Source organism: Momordica charantia (genome assembly GCF_013281855.1).
Source record: "Momordica charantia cultivar OHB3-1 chromosome 4 unlocalized genomic scaffold, Mcharantia_2.0 BLBB01000004.1, whole genome shotgun sequence".
Taxonomy (NCBI): domain Eukaryota; kingdom Viridiplantae; phylum Streptophyta; class Magnoliopsida; order Cucurbitales; family Cucurbitaceae; genus Momordica; species Momordica charantia.
In genome coordinates this window covers 9,888,875-9,908,545 of record NW_028275162.1, presented here as the reverse complement: position 1 = coordinate 9,908,545, position 19,671 = coordinate 9,888,875, and the positions used below count along the sequence as shown (strand labels likewise).

The following is a 19,671-nucleotide window of genomic DNA, read 5'->3' as shown; positions in this document are numbered from 1 at the left end:
TTTTTAGGAATGTCGAGACGTTTAACTTTGTTATTCGAGCGAGAATAGAGGCACAATAGAAATTCAGCGGTTGCGTCGAGTCGCATGTTTCAGAAGTTGAGATTACGAACTTAACTGATGAAGAGTCTCCTTCTCATCACTACAAAACTCGCTCTTCTGTTGCCCCCGTTGCTCCTCGTCAATTTGCTCGACTCCATAAAGGCTCTGCTTCCACATCCTCTCATGTCAATTCGGACTCTTTACCAAAATTTTATGCTTTCTCCTTCCAAGGGTCGTACTTTCCCAACATTAGCGAATTTGCCTACCTTGAGAGAGCTTTTCAATTATGCCAAGGGGTTTCAGAAACTCCCTTGGACTCGGATTCCGGGTACTCTAACCCACAACAGGTGTTACTTCATGCTTACTAGACCTCCGTTGTGTAAAGATCACTCTTCTTTTTGTTGCACGATTTTTACCTATTCTATACTTTAATTCGGATCTCTTTCCATCTCTTAGATTTCCACATGCTTGGTAATCTCCTCTAGATAGATTGCTGGTGAGCTTCACCACCTTCGTCATAATTACGCTCCTAGGATGAACTCAATCAGGTTTTAGCTTTTTTTGACCAAGCCAGCCGCTTATTGGAAGCCACACTACGTGAGTTTGAAGTTGAGAGGAGGTCTCCAGCCAAGATCATTGACCTGCAAATGAGACTTAATGAAGAGAAGACCCAACTTTCCAATTCTAAATTTATGGCGGAAGAATTTAAAAAAACTGTCAAGTACATTAACTTCCATAATGTTGCTATGGAATGTGGCGTTTCTTGGTCGCTCCGACAGCTTTCAAATGAACATCCCACGGTGGACTACTCTTTCCTCCACAGAAGTTTCAGAGCTGAATGCATTGTGACCAACGATATGGACAATGAAGATGACGAATAGAAGCTTCCAAGAGTCAATCCATAGTCATTTTAATGTCTTTCCTTTAATGTCGTCTCTTACTTCATTAGGACATATCTGCCTAGACCTAATTTGTCCAGTCAGCGGTCTAAGCTTGGTTTGTCTTTTATATGTATCATATTTCAGTCGTCTCAATCAAATTTCCACGGAACAACTCCATCTTTTGCTAGATTCAATATCCCTTATCATCATCGTAATTAGCTTTTAATCAAGTCGATCTCTTAGGCTCTACTAACCGGCTGGATCTATTCATCAGTTTTACCGTCCTTGGGTTTTAATTGACTAGGCTCGTTCACTTGCCTTTTTCAGCACCTTTTGGTTTTTATTGACCATTTGGGCTCATTTACCATTGGTATTCTATACCTCTGGTTTCACTGATTGACTTAGCTTGTTTGATACGTTTTCGACTTTCTTGATTAGTTTTGTCAAACTATTTCCTCTTAGTTGGTCCCCACTTGAAGAGTTTTTTTTTTCTTTTTAAAAAGGAAATAAGTTAAAAGATAACTACTAAAGTATGTAAAAAGGAAAAAAAAATTACTCAATTTAAGAATATCAAATGTTGATATCTAACATAATAAAAAATTACAACGGTAATTCCACCTTTGACTCAGACTAAGCAAAATTCGACCCTTTTTAATTGCTTGACTTAAAACCTATGAATTTCTCACCTGACCGACAAAACAAATGACTTGTCCTCCGCAGACAAGTGGCACATTTCTCTTCTGCTTGAATCAAGCTAAACAAATTTTCGAGCAAATGACAACAACCCAACAACCTATTCAATAGTAACGTAACCAAGCAAAATAGTAACAATCAACTAAAGAATTTATCCAAGCTCCAAACTTTTAAAGTTAACGAATTTCAAAATAAACCAGCTTAACATATTTCTAATGGAACCAACAACCTAACTTTTAACGAGAAAACAACTCAAAAATAAAACCAGCTAAAACCTTTGTTAACCGCCTGAACTTTCCACAACCACGATCCTAACAGAGTACATCAACCGAAGCAATAAACTTCGAACAACATATCCTAAACCCATTAAAGCTAAACAGAAACTAGCCATGGTCCTTCTTCTCGAGTCTCCTCCGCACCATCACCATGATCGTAACCCAGATCGTCACCTGAAAACAATAATTGCAGGGGGGTGAGTATATAAAATACTCTGTAAGTAACCCTCACAACTACCTAAAATTAGCATGCTCAGAACATAACATCATCATAATATATTAAACTAGCAACCAAACAATCGATAGGTGGCAGCATCATGCTTTAAATAAAATAGAACAATTTGTGCAATTGCTTGATCCAACATGCAACCTATATTTCAGGCCCAAAGCCCACATCACAATTCACTAGTTCTCTTTCCTATTCCTCCAAGACTTATTCATTTGAGTCGTATCAACCCCTGATCTTTATACCCAGGGCCTCAACATTCCTCTACGACGCTTGGCATTCGATCCTTGACCTTTGTACCCAAGGCTTCGAACGGTTGCACCAATCCCTAACCACGCATAGTTAAGACATCAATGACTTTGCAACATATTGGCCATTGTCATTTCCTCTTAAGGTCCCAATACTTGCCTTCCAGTTAGACTCATCGCATCGACCCTTGACCTTTGTACTCGAAGCCTCGACACTCATCTTTGTCCACAGTTTGGCATATCAACCCTCGACCTTTGTACCTGGAGCCTCGATACCCAACTAGTGACGTATCAGACCCATTCACTTCATAACATCTCATAAATCTCACTAGAGTCATACATGCTTCTAAGCCATGACCCATGCATCAAACGTCTCACAATAATTCACCACGCTTCTTAAACCACAACCAACATGCCAACAATGGAACAATAATACCAATACGCCTCCACAACATAATAATTTTCAACAATTACGTGCTTTACAGTGAGTGTAGTCATAACAGAGCATAGTCAAATAATTGTAAACAACTAAAATCAATCATAGTCATCTAGAACATCCAACATTCATAAAGAAACGTCCAGTATGAGCATTAAGAGATAAAGCACACAGATCAAAACATGCAAATTCATACATAAGCACACAACAAACATCCCTTTAAGTAAGAACTACTTATCAAACAATTAGTTTCATCTTGTCAACCCCGACCTTTGTACTCGAAGCCTTGACACTCATCCTTACTAAGACTGGTGTATTGACCTCCGACCTTTGTACCCGAAGCCTCGACACCCATCTTATAAAAATTAGCATATCGACCCCCGACCTTTGTACTCGGAGCCTCGATACCAAACTAGTGACATATCAGCCCACGACCTTTGTACACGGGGCCCTGACACTCACCTATTCTTCTCCCACAACATCCAAACTCCACGTGTCTTTTCCAGCCTCCAAACATGATTCTATTACTAGCTCCCTAACTAAGATAATCGCAATGTCTTTCGTCCACAATCGCCCAATTTTAACTTTTAATGTATCATAGATCTCATAAACTCATATTTTGTAACAACCACCAGCATACTCACAACACAGAGAGCTCAAAAGCTTCAACAAATAACGTTTTAGCATGCTTTACATTATAAAGAAAAACAGAAGTGAAACAATATTCATCATTCAACATGATTTTATCATTCTACAAAGAAGCATCATAATTCTCTCAACATAAATAGCATGTTTCTATCATCAGGCAACAATGCAACAACATTAAATCTCATAAACCCAAGCTTCTTCGTTCACAGAAGTACAACAGAAATTTCACAACATGCCTTTAATCGGCCACAACGAACTAAACTCAAACAAGACCATATAACAATCCTCAAGCTAACTCGAACATTATGATAAGCAAATACAACACATAATAGAGTCAAAAATAGCATAACATAAGCCCAAAATAGTACACAACCACACACACACTCACCCCTGGTTCTACTTACCCACTCCTACACTCCTAGTCCTTGCATTGGTTCAACACTTATACATTAAATAAAAAAAAACAGCAAGTTAACACCAACTTGCAGCTATGGAAAGCAATTCTAAGGAGGTTCAAAGGTCCCATTACCATTAAATTGACTTCGTTAAGGAGTGGGTAGCTTAGATCTAGTTCGAATAGATGTGGGTAGCGTGAATCAGGTCTCGAACGGAAGTGGGTAATCGCCAAACACCAAGAACTATGCTGTTTTTGAGTTTTTACAACAGCAAAACGCATAAAAATTTTCCCGACAGCCGCTATTGTTGCCACCAGGGTGGTGGTCTCTCAAACTTGTCAAGGAGAATGGTCAACACAGTCAAAGCACCCCATCAAATTAGAAAAAGGACACCTATGCATTCTGGATTGTTCGATCAAAATAGAATTTAATGATATTGTATTATTTCATTTATTTTCTCTTCACTCAAAACCCAACAGGTGTCTTACCTTTCTCTCTTTTCAACCTTTGTCTGAAACCCTAGGTGTAGGCTATAAATGCATTCTTTTCATTCTTTTGTATTATACAATCTGAAATATACTGAAAGCAAAAGGTAGATTTTTGCTCCAGACTTTGTCTTATTTTGGTATTAGAGTTAAGCAAATGGCCAACGCCTCTTCATCTGTAATTTTTTCTAGGTCCTCTGCAAATCCCACTTTAGCATTCATCCTTTAAATCAACTCTTAAATCAAATCACTTCCATAAAGTTAGATAGAGGTAATTATCTTTTATGGAGAAACCTTGCTCTACCCATACTTCGTAGCTATCGGCTGGAGGGACATTTATCAGATGAGAAGCCATGTCCATCCAAATTTCTACAGCACTCTATGATCACAAATATGGCGCCAGCACCAGCAACACAAGGCCCCTATTTGTCTGCTCCAGCACCAATTTCACCTGTACAAGCCTCTCCCTCCATTGAAATCTCGTCTGCATTAGCTAGTCGACTCGACCTCAGGGGAGGTACTAGTACTTAATCCTCAATATGAAGCTTGGATGGCAATCGATCAACTTCTACTTGGGTGGCTGTATAACTCCATGACTTATGAAGTTGCCACTCAAGTTATGGGGTATGAAAATGCCAAAGATCTTTGGGCGGCCATTCAAGAACTATTTGGTGTTCAATCTCGAGCCGAAGAAGATTATCTTCATCATGTATTTTAGCAAACTCGAAAAGGCTCACTTAAAATGGTTGACTATTTACGTGTTATTAAGACTCATGCAGATAACCTGGGGCAAGCCGGTAGTCATGTCTCCCCACACTCTTTGATCTCTCAAGTTCTCTTAGGACTAGATGAGGAATACAACCCAGTCGTAGCTATGATTCAAGGAAGAATAGGCATAACGTAGCCTAAATCACAAGCTGAGTTATTGAGTTTTGAAAAGCTCGTTGAATATCAAAATTCACTAAAATCCACCATATCCCTCAACACTACCAGTCCTGCTTCTGTGAACATATTAACTAGCAAAGGCAACTACTCAAGTGGTCAACGACATCAAAATCAGATCAATAATCAACACCAATACGAGATAATCAGAGGGGAGGAGGAGGACAGGGAAGAAGCAGAGGTCGTTGGAATGCAAATACAAAAAATCGAACTATTTGCCAAGTTTGTGGCAAAATAAGGCACACTGCGCTTGTATATCATCGTTTTGAAAAACAATTTACTTAGTGCGAGAGGCTCAAACTTCCATGGAGTACACCAAAATAGTGGACATCTAAATAGTAGCAGTATAGCTCCAGCTATTACTCAAGTTTTTTTTGGCCAAACAAAAAGGTAATCAATTTGTTGCTAGCCCTAAATTGGTTGCTGATCCCAACTGGTATGTTGACAATGGAGCTTCGAATCACGTTATTGCTGACTACAACAATGTGATTAATCATTCTGAGTATGGTGGTAAGGACAAAGTTATTCTTGGTAATGGTAATGAGCTATTTATTTCTCATGTTGGATCTTCATTTATACCCTCAAATAATGGATTATTGCATCTTAAAAATGTTATATGTGTGCCTGATATAGCAAAGAATCTTATTAATGTTTCCAAGCCTGACCGAGATAATGTTGTCTATCTTGAATTTCATGTTGGTTGTTGTGTTGTAAAGGACATTTCTACGGGCAAGGTGGTTCTTAAGGGAGCTCTTAAAGACGAACTATATCAGCTCGAACCTACATCTATCACTGGTAGTACTTCAAGTTGAGTAGGAAAGTGCTTGAAGTCGGCTAATAAGCTATGGGTCGTTGGCTGTCACTGAAATATAGAGAGAACGCCAAAACACCGTCGCCTGCCGTACTCCGCCTCAAACCCCTACCAAAACTGGAGCAGAAAATGTGTCGGCCGCCGTTCGCTGGATAGTCGTCAAGAGGTGCGTCGGGGATTCGTTGGGGAAGATGATGGTTGGATGAAGAAGGAGGAAGAAGTAAGAGGTTGAGAAGGGGGAGGATCTCACGTGGAGGAGAAAGAAAAAGAGGAGGGAAAAGAAAAATTTTAACTTTTAAGGGTTTTTCCTTATTCTCTCAAACTTTTTTGTTTTGTTCTCTTACCATTGATTTAAAATCCAAAAACCTAATACCCAAAATGAAAGGGGGGACATTGGTACATCTACAACTCTATTTCTCTTTAAAACCAACGGGCTCCCAACGAACAGGTAATGTACTCTTACTCTTCTTTGACCTGTCATGACACTCTAGTCGCGTCGTCGGGTTGTGGGCCACTATTGTAGGTCGTCCCCGACGAGGAGGGGTGGGCAAGGGGAGTAAAGATGAGGGAAGGGAGAAATATTATGGAGAAAGAGAAATGACCTATTTTGTGGAGTCTATGTTGTGTTGTTATGGAATATATGTTCCATACAGGTACATGGAGTTAATATAGAGTATATTTTGGGTATATGTAGCATATACTTTAAGGTATATATTATATGACCTAATATTTTAGTATATGACAATTGTATTGGATGGATATATTTTATCATATTGTAGATCATATTAAAAGGTATATATTATATAATGTTCTTCAAAAAAGAGAATTATTCGATGGAAAAGAAATACAACATATACAACTTTTAAACAGGTATATATCATATAACCTAATTAATAGGTCAAGAAGATTAATGAGTCGCTGCAAAAATTGTCGAAACAAATAAAAATATCACTGCCCACAATATTGTGAAAAACATTTGAATCTAGGAGTAATTGGAAAATGTTTTAATAGCCGTTGCTTAAAATATTGTTCCATTCCCACGCTTTCTCATCTTGCTGCAAAGTTCTTCTTTCCTTTTCACGATGAGGACAATTGCAAGCACAGAGAAGGATAGTTACTCCTCAATATTTTTGCTATCAAACATCTGCAATCTTGTTTCAATTCGTCTAGATTCGACGAATTTCATCCTCTGAAAATTTCAACTCACTACGATGGCGCACAAGCATTTTTGCTTTATCGATCGTTCTTTTCTAGTGCCATCTGAATTCGTCTATAGTCTTCTTCAACTTCAACAGCACCTGTTCTGCCTCAACGCAATCCTTTGTATGATGATTGGATTGCAAAAGATCAAGCTCTCATGACTTTAATTAATGCTACTTTATCATCAGAGGCTCTTGTGTATGTTGTTGGTAGCGGCACATCCAAATAGGTTTGAAATGTTATTGTGAAACATTATTCATCCCGCTCTCGGACAAATGTGGTAAATCTAAAATCTGATTTACAATCTATTACGAAGAAATCTGATGAATCAATCGATGCATATGTCAAATGGATAAAAAAAATTAAGGATAAACTTGCTAATGTTTCAACAATTATTAGTGATGAGGATCTTCTCATTTATGCCTTAAATGGACTTCGAGTGGAGTACAATACCTTTTGGACTTCAATGTGCACCAGATCTCAGTTGGTGTCATTTGAAGAACTTCATGTTCTTATGAAATCTGAAGAGATGACTATTGAAAGGCAATCAAAGCGTGATGATCTCCTATCACAACCCACTGCTATGTTCGTGTCTTCGCAACAATCTTAGTCTCGTCCTCTGAATTTTAATTACAATCATTCTAGAGGTAGGGGTAAATCCAATGGTCGAAACAGTGGTAGATGCAAGTTCAATTTTCATCAAAATAATTTCAACAATCAAGGTCGGGGGCGTTCATTAGGCAACAATTTTGCACTGTCTAATTCGTCTTTTCAATCGGACAATCGTATTCCGTGTCAAATTTGTGGGGTGCCTTGGTCATTCAGCTCTTGATTGCTAAAATCGAATGAACTACCACTTTCAAAGGAGACATCCTCCTCAACAGCTTGCAGCATGGTTTCAGCACAAAATTCTTCATATATAACTACTAGAAATTCTTCTGCCTCAACTTGGGTGACAGATTCTAGTTGCAATGCCCATATGACTATTGATTTGGGCAATCTTTCTATATCTTTTGATTACGATCGTGAGGAGAACGTATCTGTTGGTAGTGGACATTGTCTCCCAATCACTCACTCAAGTTGTGGTACTTTCAAAACTCCTAATTCCACTATTTCTCTTTCAAATCTTTTGTGTGTACCTCATATTGCAACAAATCTACTTTCTATTCATCAACTTTGTGTTGATAACAACTGCATAATTGTTTTTTATTCTGACCACTTCTTCATTCAGGACAAGTGTTCAGGCCAAATTTTGTTCCAAAGATCTAATGTCAATGGTCTCTACCCCTCCTCAGCCCGCTTCATCATCTCCTGTTTTTTCTCCCGTTGCTCATGTTGGAGTTAAATCCTCTTATACTCTATGGCACAAATCGGTTAGGTCATCCTCATCTTCGTGTTCTCAATACTATCATGAAGTTGCTTCTTTTACCTTCTTGTACTGCTTGTGTCGTGAATTTTGTTTGTATGGCAAAATGCATAAACTTTCTTTTCCAAGATCACAAAATATTTTTTTTGTATCCCTTACAACTTATACATAGTGATGTTTGAGTCCTTGCTCCCGAAACTTCTTTAAATGAGTTCAATTACTATGTATCATTCATTGATGATATAACTAAATACACTTGACTTTTTCCCCTTGTACGAAAATTTGATGTTCATGTTGTTTTTAAGCGTTTTTAGCCCTTTATTGAGAATTTGTTGTCTACTCGTATTAAAATTATTCGCACTGATGGTGTGTTAATCATGATCTTGATAATTTTCCTAGTTCTCATGGTATTGTTCATAAAAAAATCTTGTGCGTATACCCCTGAGCAAAATGGCGTCGTTAAGAGAAAGCATCGTCACATTGTTGAAGTAGCTTTATCTCTTATGACTCGTTCTGCTTTATCAATTCATTTATGGTCCTATGCTTTTGCAGCTACCATTTTTCTTATAAACCGCCTTCCTTCTTCTTCTCTTCAAAATAAATCTCCTTTTGAACTCCTTTTTCATAAACTTCTTGACTATTTACATCTTAAGACATTTGGCTGTGCTTGCTATCATTTGCTTAAACCTTATAACACCCATAAGATACAACCAAAAACTTGAAAATGTATCTTTCTTGGTTATCCATTAGAGTAGAAGGGATATTTGTGCTAAAACATGAGTAACAACAAGCTATATGTCTCTAGACATGTAATGTTCGAAGAAACCTCTTTTCCCTTTGCTGATTCTTCTTCCAGTTCCTCTACTCCACATCCTTCTTCTTCTGCCATAGCCTTCTCTTTCTCTTTTCCTTTCTTCTCCTTCTTCCATAAATATACCACAATGTGGTTAAGTTTCGTCTTCTTTGTGCACTGGTGCTGATACTTCAACCTCCTTCATTGATGGTACTGATGTTGTCTTCCCCTGCACATCAGAAGTTTCTTTGTCAGTTGCTTCTATAAATATTGATGGTGTTGCTACTACTGCACATCCATCTCCTTCTACTATTGCAGTTAATGATTCTGCATCACATACTATTGTTCCAAATGCCTCTACATCTACATCTATTCCTCAAACAATATAAAATCATACCATGCAAACTATGAGTAAATCTGGAATTTCTAAGAAGAAGGTGTTTGTTGCTTCTGTTACTTCAAATGATTCAGATTTAGAGCCCTCCTTTTTTGCAAAGGCTTATAAGTTACCTCTTTGGCAGAAGGCAATGTTTGAGGAGTTTGATGCATTACTAAGGAAAAATACATGGACACTGTCTCCCCTACTGGTTGGTAAGACTACTATAAGGTGCAAATGAGTCTATCAGATTAAAAGACATCCTGATGGTAGCATTGCTAGACAAAAGGCTCGATTGGTTGCCAAGGTTATCGTCAAGAGGAAGGGGTTGATTATGATGAGACGTTTAGCCCTGTCATTAAGAAACCAATTGTTTGTGTTGTTTTATCTTTGGTTACTCATTTTGGATGAGATATTCATCAACTTGACGTTAAAAATGCTTTCCTCCATGGTGAACTTCATGAGGAGGTCTATATGCAACAACCTCAAGGTTTTGTTAATCCCTTTTTTCCTAATCATGTTTGCAAGCTCTTGAAATCACTTTATGGTTTGAAACAGGTCCCTTGTGCATGGTTTGAGTGTTTTACATCCCACCTTTTGTCTCTCGGATTTGTGGCCTCTACTATCGATTCTTCTCTGTTTATTCGGCAATATAATGGCTTTATTACTCATCTCTTTTTGTATGTGGATGATATTATGATGTGATCATAATTGGTCCTTGGAACCACATCACAAGAAGATGAAGACACCACCACACACTCAACGCAATCAAATGCGCGCTAACCTCGCATGGACACACCCTATGCGTGCACGACAACGCCCTCGGTGGGGGCGCCTCTGCCCTACCGCGCGCCCATGAGGCCCGTGCAACCGCCTACACCATCGTAAAGCCCCACACGCACGTTCGTGTCCATACATGCCTAGCGCACGCCCCCTACACCGCGTGTGCTATCACACCACGCGGCCTGCCGCGTGCCTTCTCCAGCCAGCCGCTAACCTCATACTACCTATCCGATGGCGCCAGCGCCCATGTCCCCCCTTCGCAAGCGTCCTGCCCAGCGCGTGCACCAACGCCTCACACATGCATACATGTAGCCAAGCCGCTCGCTCCAAACGCTCGCCCGTATGCTGCCTCAACCGCGTGCACCCTTCAATCGCCCATGTCTCCGTTGCCTGCCATTTGCCCACACCACGCACCTTCCGCTGCTCACCCATGCCACGCGCCTCCTACCGCTCGCTTATGTCGTACGCCCCTTACTGCGCGCCGCCTACGACGTACACCCAACCCATGCGTGCGCCTTCCCCAACGCTATCTTCCTTGCACGCATGCCACAGCCCGTATGGGCACACCCCCCACCATTTGATGTTGCCACACCCATGGTGCCCCCAACATGCCTTGCCACCCACTTTATATCTTAAAGGAAAAGATTTCCTTCTTATTTTCTTAGATTATTTTGTACGATTTTATTTAATTGAATTTCTTTTAGTTATCATTTTAAAATTCATGTTTAGGCAAGTTTAGTACTTTTTAGGAATTTATCAGTTTTTATTTTATTTTTTTATTTTTGTTATTTTCCTTTAAAGGCTATGCGCCTTAGCCTATAAATAGGCTTGTCTCCTCTCATTGTAAATCATCTTGGAATTTTCATTGAATAGAAAATTGAGAGTTTTTCTCACCCTTGCCTTGTGCAAACCCCCTCAAATTTTGAATCCCTTGTGTGGTTGAACTTAGGCTTTCGTATTGACCCCTCGGAGCATGCTTGTTTGACCGGTCATCAAACTCGTGGAGTGTTCCCGAGCATAGTGAGTATTCTGTCTACTCAAGGTAACGACTGCAAGGTAATCTCTCTAACTCTTACCCTTTTGAGTTGAACCATCTCTACAATTGGATTCAAGTGGCTTGTGGTTCGAGTAGCTCAATACGCTTGGGTTGTCGCGTATCATATTATACTAACAGGCAGTCATTCTTCTTATATATCTGAGTTGGTAAATCAATTACGTATGAGATCTAATATGACTGAGTTGGGGAGTCTTAAGTATATCTTGGGTCTCGAGATCCTGCGCACAGAGGCTGGAATTTCTGTTTCTCAAGCTAAGTATGCTAGAGATATTCTTTCCAGATTTGGTATGACTGCTCCAAACCATGTTCTGCCCCTACTACTTGATCTTCCAATGTTACAGAGGATACATCTTGTTGTGCTGAAGATGCTCAGTCTTTTCGTGCTATTGTAGGTGCCCTTAAATACTTAACATTCATCCATCTTGATATTGCTTATTCTGTCAGCAAGTTATCTCAGGCTATGCATTATCATTTTTATACTCATATGGCTGGTGCTAAATGGGTGTTGCATTATATTAATGACACTTTATCTCATGGGCTTTTATTTAAGAAAAGGAACTCTATTGATCTCGCTGCCTTTTTCTGATTCGGATTGGGTTGGTGATTTTCTTGACCTACGGTCTACTTCGAGTTTTGTTATCTTCTTGGGTCCAGATCCTATTTCTTGGACTACCAAGAAACAATCTACGGTGTCTCGAAGTTCAACTGAGGCTGAGTATCGTGCTTTAGCAACTAAAACTGTTAAGCTGTTTTGGATCCGGCAACTCCTTCGTGATCTCTGTCTTTTTGGCTCTCAACCTCCCCGTTTATGGTGTGACAACGTATCTGCAATTCAACTTGCTCGAAATCCTATATTTCATGGTCGAACAAAGCACATTGAAGCTGATTTTCGTTTTATACGAGAGTGTGTGATACGCAAAGATATTCTTCTACAACATATTCCTTCGACTTTGCAGCTTGCTGACATTTTTTCGAAGCCTCTCACCTCCGCTTGTTTTTGTTTTGTACAGAGACAAACTCATGCCTTAATTGACTTTCATTTGCGAGAGGATATATTTGTTATACTTATTTACTCTCGATTATTTATTCTTCTATTAATAGTTTATTAGTTCAATATTCTATTATTAGAAGTTAATATTGAAGTTTCAAAGGGAAATATAATATTACTTTCACACATTTGGTGAAAGATTACAGTATTAAATCTAATATAAATATTCTATATTAATTAGCATTTAACATAAATATTCTATATTAATTAACAAATATGAATATTAAATCTAAACTTAATAAATTTAGCATTTAATATAAATATTCTATATTAATTAACAAATATAACATTAATGGTAAATCAATACATATAAAGTAGGACTGATCATTGGTTGGTCGGGGTCAGTTTTTGGCTGACCCCAACGTCGAAACTGACCCCGTCTGGAAACCGACGATTTTCGTATGCTACTGGACGTCGACCGATCGACCGAATGGTTCGGTTGGTCAGTTTGTCGGTTTAACCGACAACCCCTCTTTTTTTCCCAATGGCTGGTGACAGCGTTAGAGGAGGGGGTGCCAGCGTGCGTTAGATTTTGGAATGAGGGGGTGGAATGACATGACCGTATGGCGAGAGGGAGGGGGCACCGACGACCGATGAGAGAGAGCGAACAGAGGGAGAGGGAGAGTCGGAGAGGGGGGCGGCACAATGAGGGAGAGTGAGAGTAGGGGGCGGGAGGGAAATTGAGAGGCTGAGAGTAGAGAGAGATTCGTGAAGAGTGAGGGAGTAACCCTAAATCCTGAATTTGTTTTCTAATTTTTTACAACTACAAAATAAAAAATATTAAAAAGAAAATTAAGTAACAATACTCGGTCGGTCGGTATCACTTGGTTTAAGGCCACCGACCGACCAACTCGTCGGTTCTGAAATTTTCAGAACCGACGCTGAACCGACTGGCAATAAAACCGACTGATTGACCACTTTTTGATCTGTTTTGGTCGGTCGGCTCGGTTTTTCGAGTTCACATGTCCACCCCTAATATAAAGAAAGGATCATATATTATATCATAAATTTTAAACGATGACATTAATTAAGGGCAATACTGAAATATAAAAATTAAAATTAAAGTTGGAAGTTTAAAGGGGTAAAAAACAGATATTTATGAAATATTATTGCTACATTTAACTTATGAGAAAAAATCTCATTTTAGAAATCATATTCCACAGATAACTTAGTTTTCAAATTTTTAGCGATTCTCATATTTTAAATTTTCATTAATTTCAAGATTGTCCTCCATTATTATTGTTCAATTTGATAAAAAAAATTATTTAAATGATTAAATTTGATTTTTATCACTTTTCCCATATTTGGATTTCAAGTTCTTCTCTCTCGAAATCCTAAAAAATCTCATATTTTTCTCATATCATAATTAATACCAAATCTAATCAAAATTAAAAGATTCCTCTCTCACCAAATTTGTTTTTTTTCCGATTTTTTTTTCACATTTTTTTTAAACATATACTCATCTAAATGGTTATATAATATATTCTTTTTATTATTATATAGTATTATGTCCTATAATATATTCGAAATACCATTATATAATATATTTTTATCCCATTATTTTTAGTATGATAAACATATACTACTTGGTTATATAATATATAGCTTTTAGTGGTATATACTCAAATATTTAGGCTATGTAATATATGACTTTTGGTGGTATATACTTAAATATTATATTATATAATATATACATTGAAATATTATGCTATATATCTAAAATCTAATCAACTCTCTCATACCATTTTAGGTTTTCAAATTAGAGATTTTAGGGATTTGGAGATTTCAAAACAAAAATTAGGAAACCACCCAAATTCTAAATTTATTACATATTTGATTTTATTTTTTATCCTTATTTAACATATATATTAGAAAGAACTTATGAGTAATTTTTTTTAATGGATTCCATCTATAATCGGTCAATATTTAGATAATAATGTAAATTGTTAAAAAGTCAAGTTCAGCGTGTAATTTGAATACTAAAATGAACTAGATGTGTACTAATCCGTTAACTTATTTAAGATTAGGGATTAGTACATTAATAGGCTATTTAGAGACTATATTTACATAAAAAGATTTAATATATAAAATTTACACTTTTGTCATGAAACAACCTTATTTAAAATGGTATCCATCACCCAAATTACTAGTATATCATTTTGTATCTACACCTCAATATTAATTAATTTTTAAAATCTAAAATTGGTTAGTTGAGAGGTTACAATTTAAGTCCCTTAAATTTTGCCTAATAAAAAAATATCAAATCTCCAAAATACTAACCAAATCCTCAAAATCCTCCATTACTGAAAAAAATGTGAAAACCTCCTTCCTCCGACTTTTCTATTCCTTTATCGTTTCGTTTCTGTCCATTCCTTCGTCCCCGACCGCTGTCTACGTTCCTTCTTCTTCGGCCGCCGTCTCCGTTCTTCTTTATCGTCGAAGCAGTCCGTCAACTATTATTCTTCCTCTGTCGTTCGATTTCCGTCCGCTACTTCGTCTCCGGCCGACGTCTGCGTTCCTTCGTCTCAGTTTATCTCGACCATTGTCTAGTCGCCGACCAGAAGGTTTGTTTTGTCTCACCATATAAATTTCGATATATTTTTCATTCCAATATATCCTCCTACTTTTCGATTTCAGATTTGAACAATGTTGAAAACCATGGTTTTTTTTTTGTACTATTAAACCTCTTCGAAACCCCTTCCATACCCATATATCTTCAATTGTTGTTTTTGTACTGTTATGATTTCAGTGCTGTAAAATTTAGGTGTGGACTATTGTATATATGGGGATATATCTTATAGTGAGTTTGATTCCTTATACTGAGTCGAGTTGGGTATATTGGATAAAATATAGAACTAGTTAGAATCATTTAGTTGTAAGTATTAACTAGTTTGAATTAAATTATTAACTAAACGAGAGAGTTGTAAGTAATTTGAAGATAATTGTAAGATATCCAAGTTGATATGGATTTAGATTATATCCGGAGATATTTTATAACTCAAAAAGCTCAGTTGAATATATTTTATAATGTTTGAGTAGTTGTGAGAACTCTTGTATATACTCAATGAGTGTATCCGAATGGTGGTGGCTTCCGACAACCAGTGGGAAATTAGAGAGACGAATTGAGTATTTTTGTAATTAATAATATTGGTAAATCACGGGAATAAATATTTTTGAAGGAGTGAATTAAGTAGGGGTGAAAGAATCCGAACTGAACCGCAAGATCGAATCGAACCGATATGGATCGGTTCGGTTCGATTCGGTTATGACACAGAAATTCATTCGGGTCGGTTAAAACCGAAACCGAAACCCTAATAATTTACTTTTAAGTTTGTGCGCCGCTTCCTCCCTTTTCTCCTTTTATGCTCTCTCTCCCCCCTTTGCTCGCTCCCTCTACTCTCTCTCTCTCTTCTTCTTCTCCCTCCGCTCTCTCTATAGATATGATGGCATTGTGGTGGCGAAACAAAATCACGATGACGATGATGGAACAAATCTACGGCGGTGCGCGACAATCCCAAAACCCTCTTCAACAATGGCGGTAGAGATACCACAAACCCACGCGGCACAGCGCGTAACGACCCAGAAATGCATGGCGGCAACTCCACCTCTCTCTAGTTTCTCTCAACAAATCCACGGCAACCCGTTGAGAAGGGATTTTTTCTTTTTAATTTTTCATCTGATTTATGGGCTAGATGGATGATATTGAATCTCTTTTTCACTCTCTCTAAATTTGGCCAAATAAAAACAAACTCATATCTCTTGGAATCTTCATCTTCCTCTTTCTCTATCCTCTGTTAAATTTACTTGCTTTTGAGGTTGAAGGTTTCACAAAGCAAAAACCCTAGACTTGGGATTAAAAAACATGAAAATGAAAACCTAGCCTGAAAAAAAAAACCGAAACCCGAATCGACCCGAACGAAAATCGAATAGTCTTGGGTCGAATCGATTTTGCACAGAAACCAATCCGAACCGACTAACTTACACCCCTAGAATTAAGGGATTAGTGTTGAAAATTTGTATGGGGCCATTACAATTTAGGGATTTAAATCTTTAGATTAAAAAAATAACTACAGTAAATAAGGGTAAAATTGGTATAATAAAAAAATTCTACCTATAGAAATCTAAAAATATAAAATCACAAAATTTGAGAGAATCATGAAAATAAGTTTCTAAAACAGTCCGCTCTCAAGATTATTTCCCAAGAACTTAAAACTCAAAGACCGGCCAGAATTCGAAAGCCAAAAATTAATATTCATTTTCTACTTTATTTTCATTATTTTCTATTCAAAGTATAGACTTTGAGGCAGAGAATGACCTCTTCATAGCAAAAAATAAAGATGGATTAGAGACTGGGTGGGAGGTGGAAAACGCTCTTTAATGGCAAAATTAATAAATAAATATTGAATACTTTTTTATTTATAGTAATAATTTGTAACTAGGAGCAAAGGGAAAATCAAAACTTTCTTCCCTTCATTGAGATAATATGAATATATTCATATTTGAGATAATATGAATGTATAACTCGGAGTCAAAGCGAGTATAACTTGGTGGTAATTGACATATATCTTCAACTAGGAGGTTGTGAGTTCAATCCTCTATCCCACATGTTATACTAAAAAAATGAACATATAGCTCGGAACTTGAAGGTAATATATGGAAAAAAAATTAAAATAATCTATAGAAAATTAAAACTTGAAGATTAAGGATCCCCACATTGAAAATTACGAGACCTAACCAAATTTATAATATTCCTGAAATCATCTCTTAGTTGCAGATTTCTTTTTTTTTTTTTTAAATAAGGCTTATTTTCAAACTTATTTGCGAAATAATGCTGGTTTGAAATAATTAAATGTATAATATGTGGGTTGAAACTTATTTAGAAAATAATGGTTCTGAAATTCATCCACCACTTGGTCGTGGATCTTGAAGAGACACCAAACGGTGTGATCGTTTCTTCAAGAGACCTCTGAGACGTGACGTTGTGTCAATACTATGTTTCATATGGTTGTCTCTTAAAAAAGCAGATGTGACGCCAACAGAGCACCACAGCTTATGAATCTAGGCTCGCAGTTATGGACGTCTCTTCAGGTGGATGAATTTCAAAAGCATTATTTTTAAAATAAGTTTCTAGCGATCCATTATACATTTAATATATTTGGAATCAACATTATTTCCGGAATAAGTTTTAAAAATAAACATTATCTAGAAAAAAGAATCCCTCCCATTCCCAATTAGGCTCGAGACACCTAGCAACAAACTAGAAATTGAAGCAATAAAATATAAATTAAAAATTCATGACATTTAAAGGGCAAAATGGGAAAGGAAAAGATTCTCCTCCCAACCCTATCTACACAGATTATACATACATTTTGCAACAACTGTAAGTCGCCAAATCTAGAGTTTTTTAGAGGGCGCTTCCACCAGCAGCAGCCAATCTCCACCATTGCCGCGTTCTTCAATTTAAAGAATGAACCAAATCGTGTCTGTTCTGGAACCTTGGCTCGTAAACCATCCCATAATCCTCAACTTCCAATGGATCGAGGGCCGCACCCTCGGCTCCACGCCCCTCTTCCTGACCCTCACAGTCTGCTCCTACCTCTCCCTGAGCCTCCTGCTCCGCCACGTCCCACTGCCCTCCATTTCCCCTGCCTTCCTCGCCCCAATCTCAGCCCTCCACAACCTCACCCTCCTCCTCCTCTCCCTCCTCATGGCCGTCGGATGCTCCCTCTCCGCCCTCCGCCACGCCCACTCCGTCGTCTGCCTCCCCCCACCTACCTCCCGCTCCGGGCCTCTCTTCTTCTGGGCCCACCTCTTCTACCTCTCCAAGATCCTCGAATTTGTGGACACCCTCCTCATCATCCTAAGTGGCTCCTTTCGACGGCTCACCTTCCTCCACGTGTACCACCACTCCACCGTCCCCATCATGGCCTATCTCTGGCTCCACACTGCCCAGTCCCTGTTCCCTGTGGCGCTCGTGACCAACGCCACCGTGCACGTGGTCATGTATGGCTACTACTTTCTGTGCTCCGTTGGGGTTCGCCCCACGTGGAAGAGGCTCGTCACTGACTGCCAGATCTTGCAGTTTGTGTTTAGTTTTGTGGCTTCCGGTTGGATGCTGTACGAGCATTTTGGAGGCTCTGCTGCCGGCTGCTCTGGCATCTGGGGTTGGTGTTTTAATGCTGTTTTTAATGCCTCTCTTTTGGCTCTGTTCCTCAACTTCCATTTTAAAAGCTATGCTGCCAATGCAAACAAGAGGGTGGAATCTAAATCCCATTGATAAATATTTGAAGTTTATGGCTGGATCCGCTTTGTTTGTTTTAGATTAAGCTTATTATAATCGTCAATGATATGCTTCCACTAATATATTGCATTTTGTTTCTTTTGTTTTGTAATCTAGTGAAATGGAAGGTAGTAACCATCTTTGACATTATTCATAAATCACATCCCCAAGTAATATATGTTATATTAAGATATCATAACTCATCGGTTTAAGCTTTTGGATTTAGTGTTAATTTAACATGGAATATATTAGTGATCACTATAGATCTTAATTTATTTGGGTATCCTAATTAAGAGGGGTGATCACTGATAGATCTTTCTTTACTCCATTTAGTATGTCCAAAAACTTTTTCATAGGCCATTTAACACTTCCAAAACATGTCTAGGACTACTATATATAAGACTCATGTGAACCCATTGGTTAAAATGGACTTAAAACATGCTTGGTATTTTGAAGACTTCTCAATTTCTAGAAAAATATTTTCTTATACTTCATTTTTCTTTACCCAATTTGTCTTTCTATTTACTTAAAGCTAAAATTAGATTAAAGTGCAGCAAGAAAAACATGAGGGATAGGAGAGAAGTCTAATAATTTTCTGTTAGCTCATTGCAGTTATGTGGTGCTTCCAATGGCAGTATTGAGGCTTCTCTCTCCCTCATGCCTTTTTGTTTGCTTCATTGCATAAAGCT

General features: G+C 38.0%; 1 protein-coding gene across 1 annotated transcript; it reads left to right on the top strand.

Annotated features, from left to right (window-relative positions):
- The first annotated feature begins 18,018 nt into the window (after nucleotides 1-18,018).
- Nucleotides 18,019-19,094, top strand: LOC111022155 (fatty acid elongase 3-like). Its single transcript, XM_022299321.2, has one exon. The coding sequence runs from the start codon at nucleotides 18,170-18,172 to the stop codon at nucleotides 18,977-18,979; it is 810 nt and encodes a 269-aa protein (XP_022155013.1). The 5' UTR covers nucleotides 18,019-18,169; the 3' UTR covers nucleotides 18,980-19,094.
- Nucleotides 19,095-19,671: the final 577 nt, after the last annotated feature.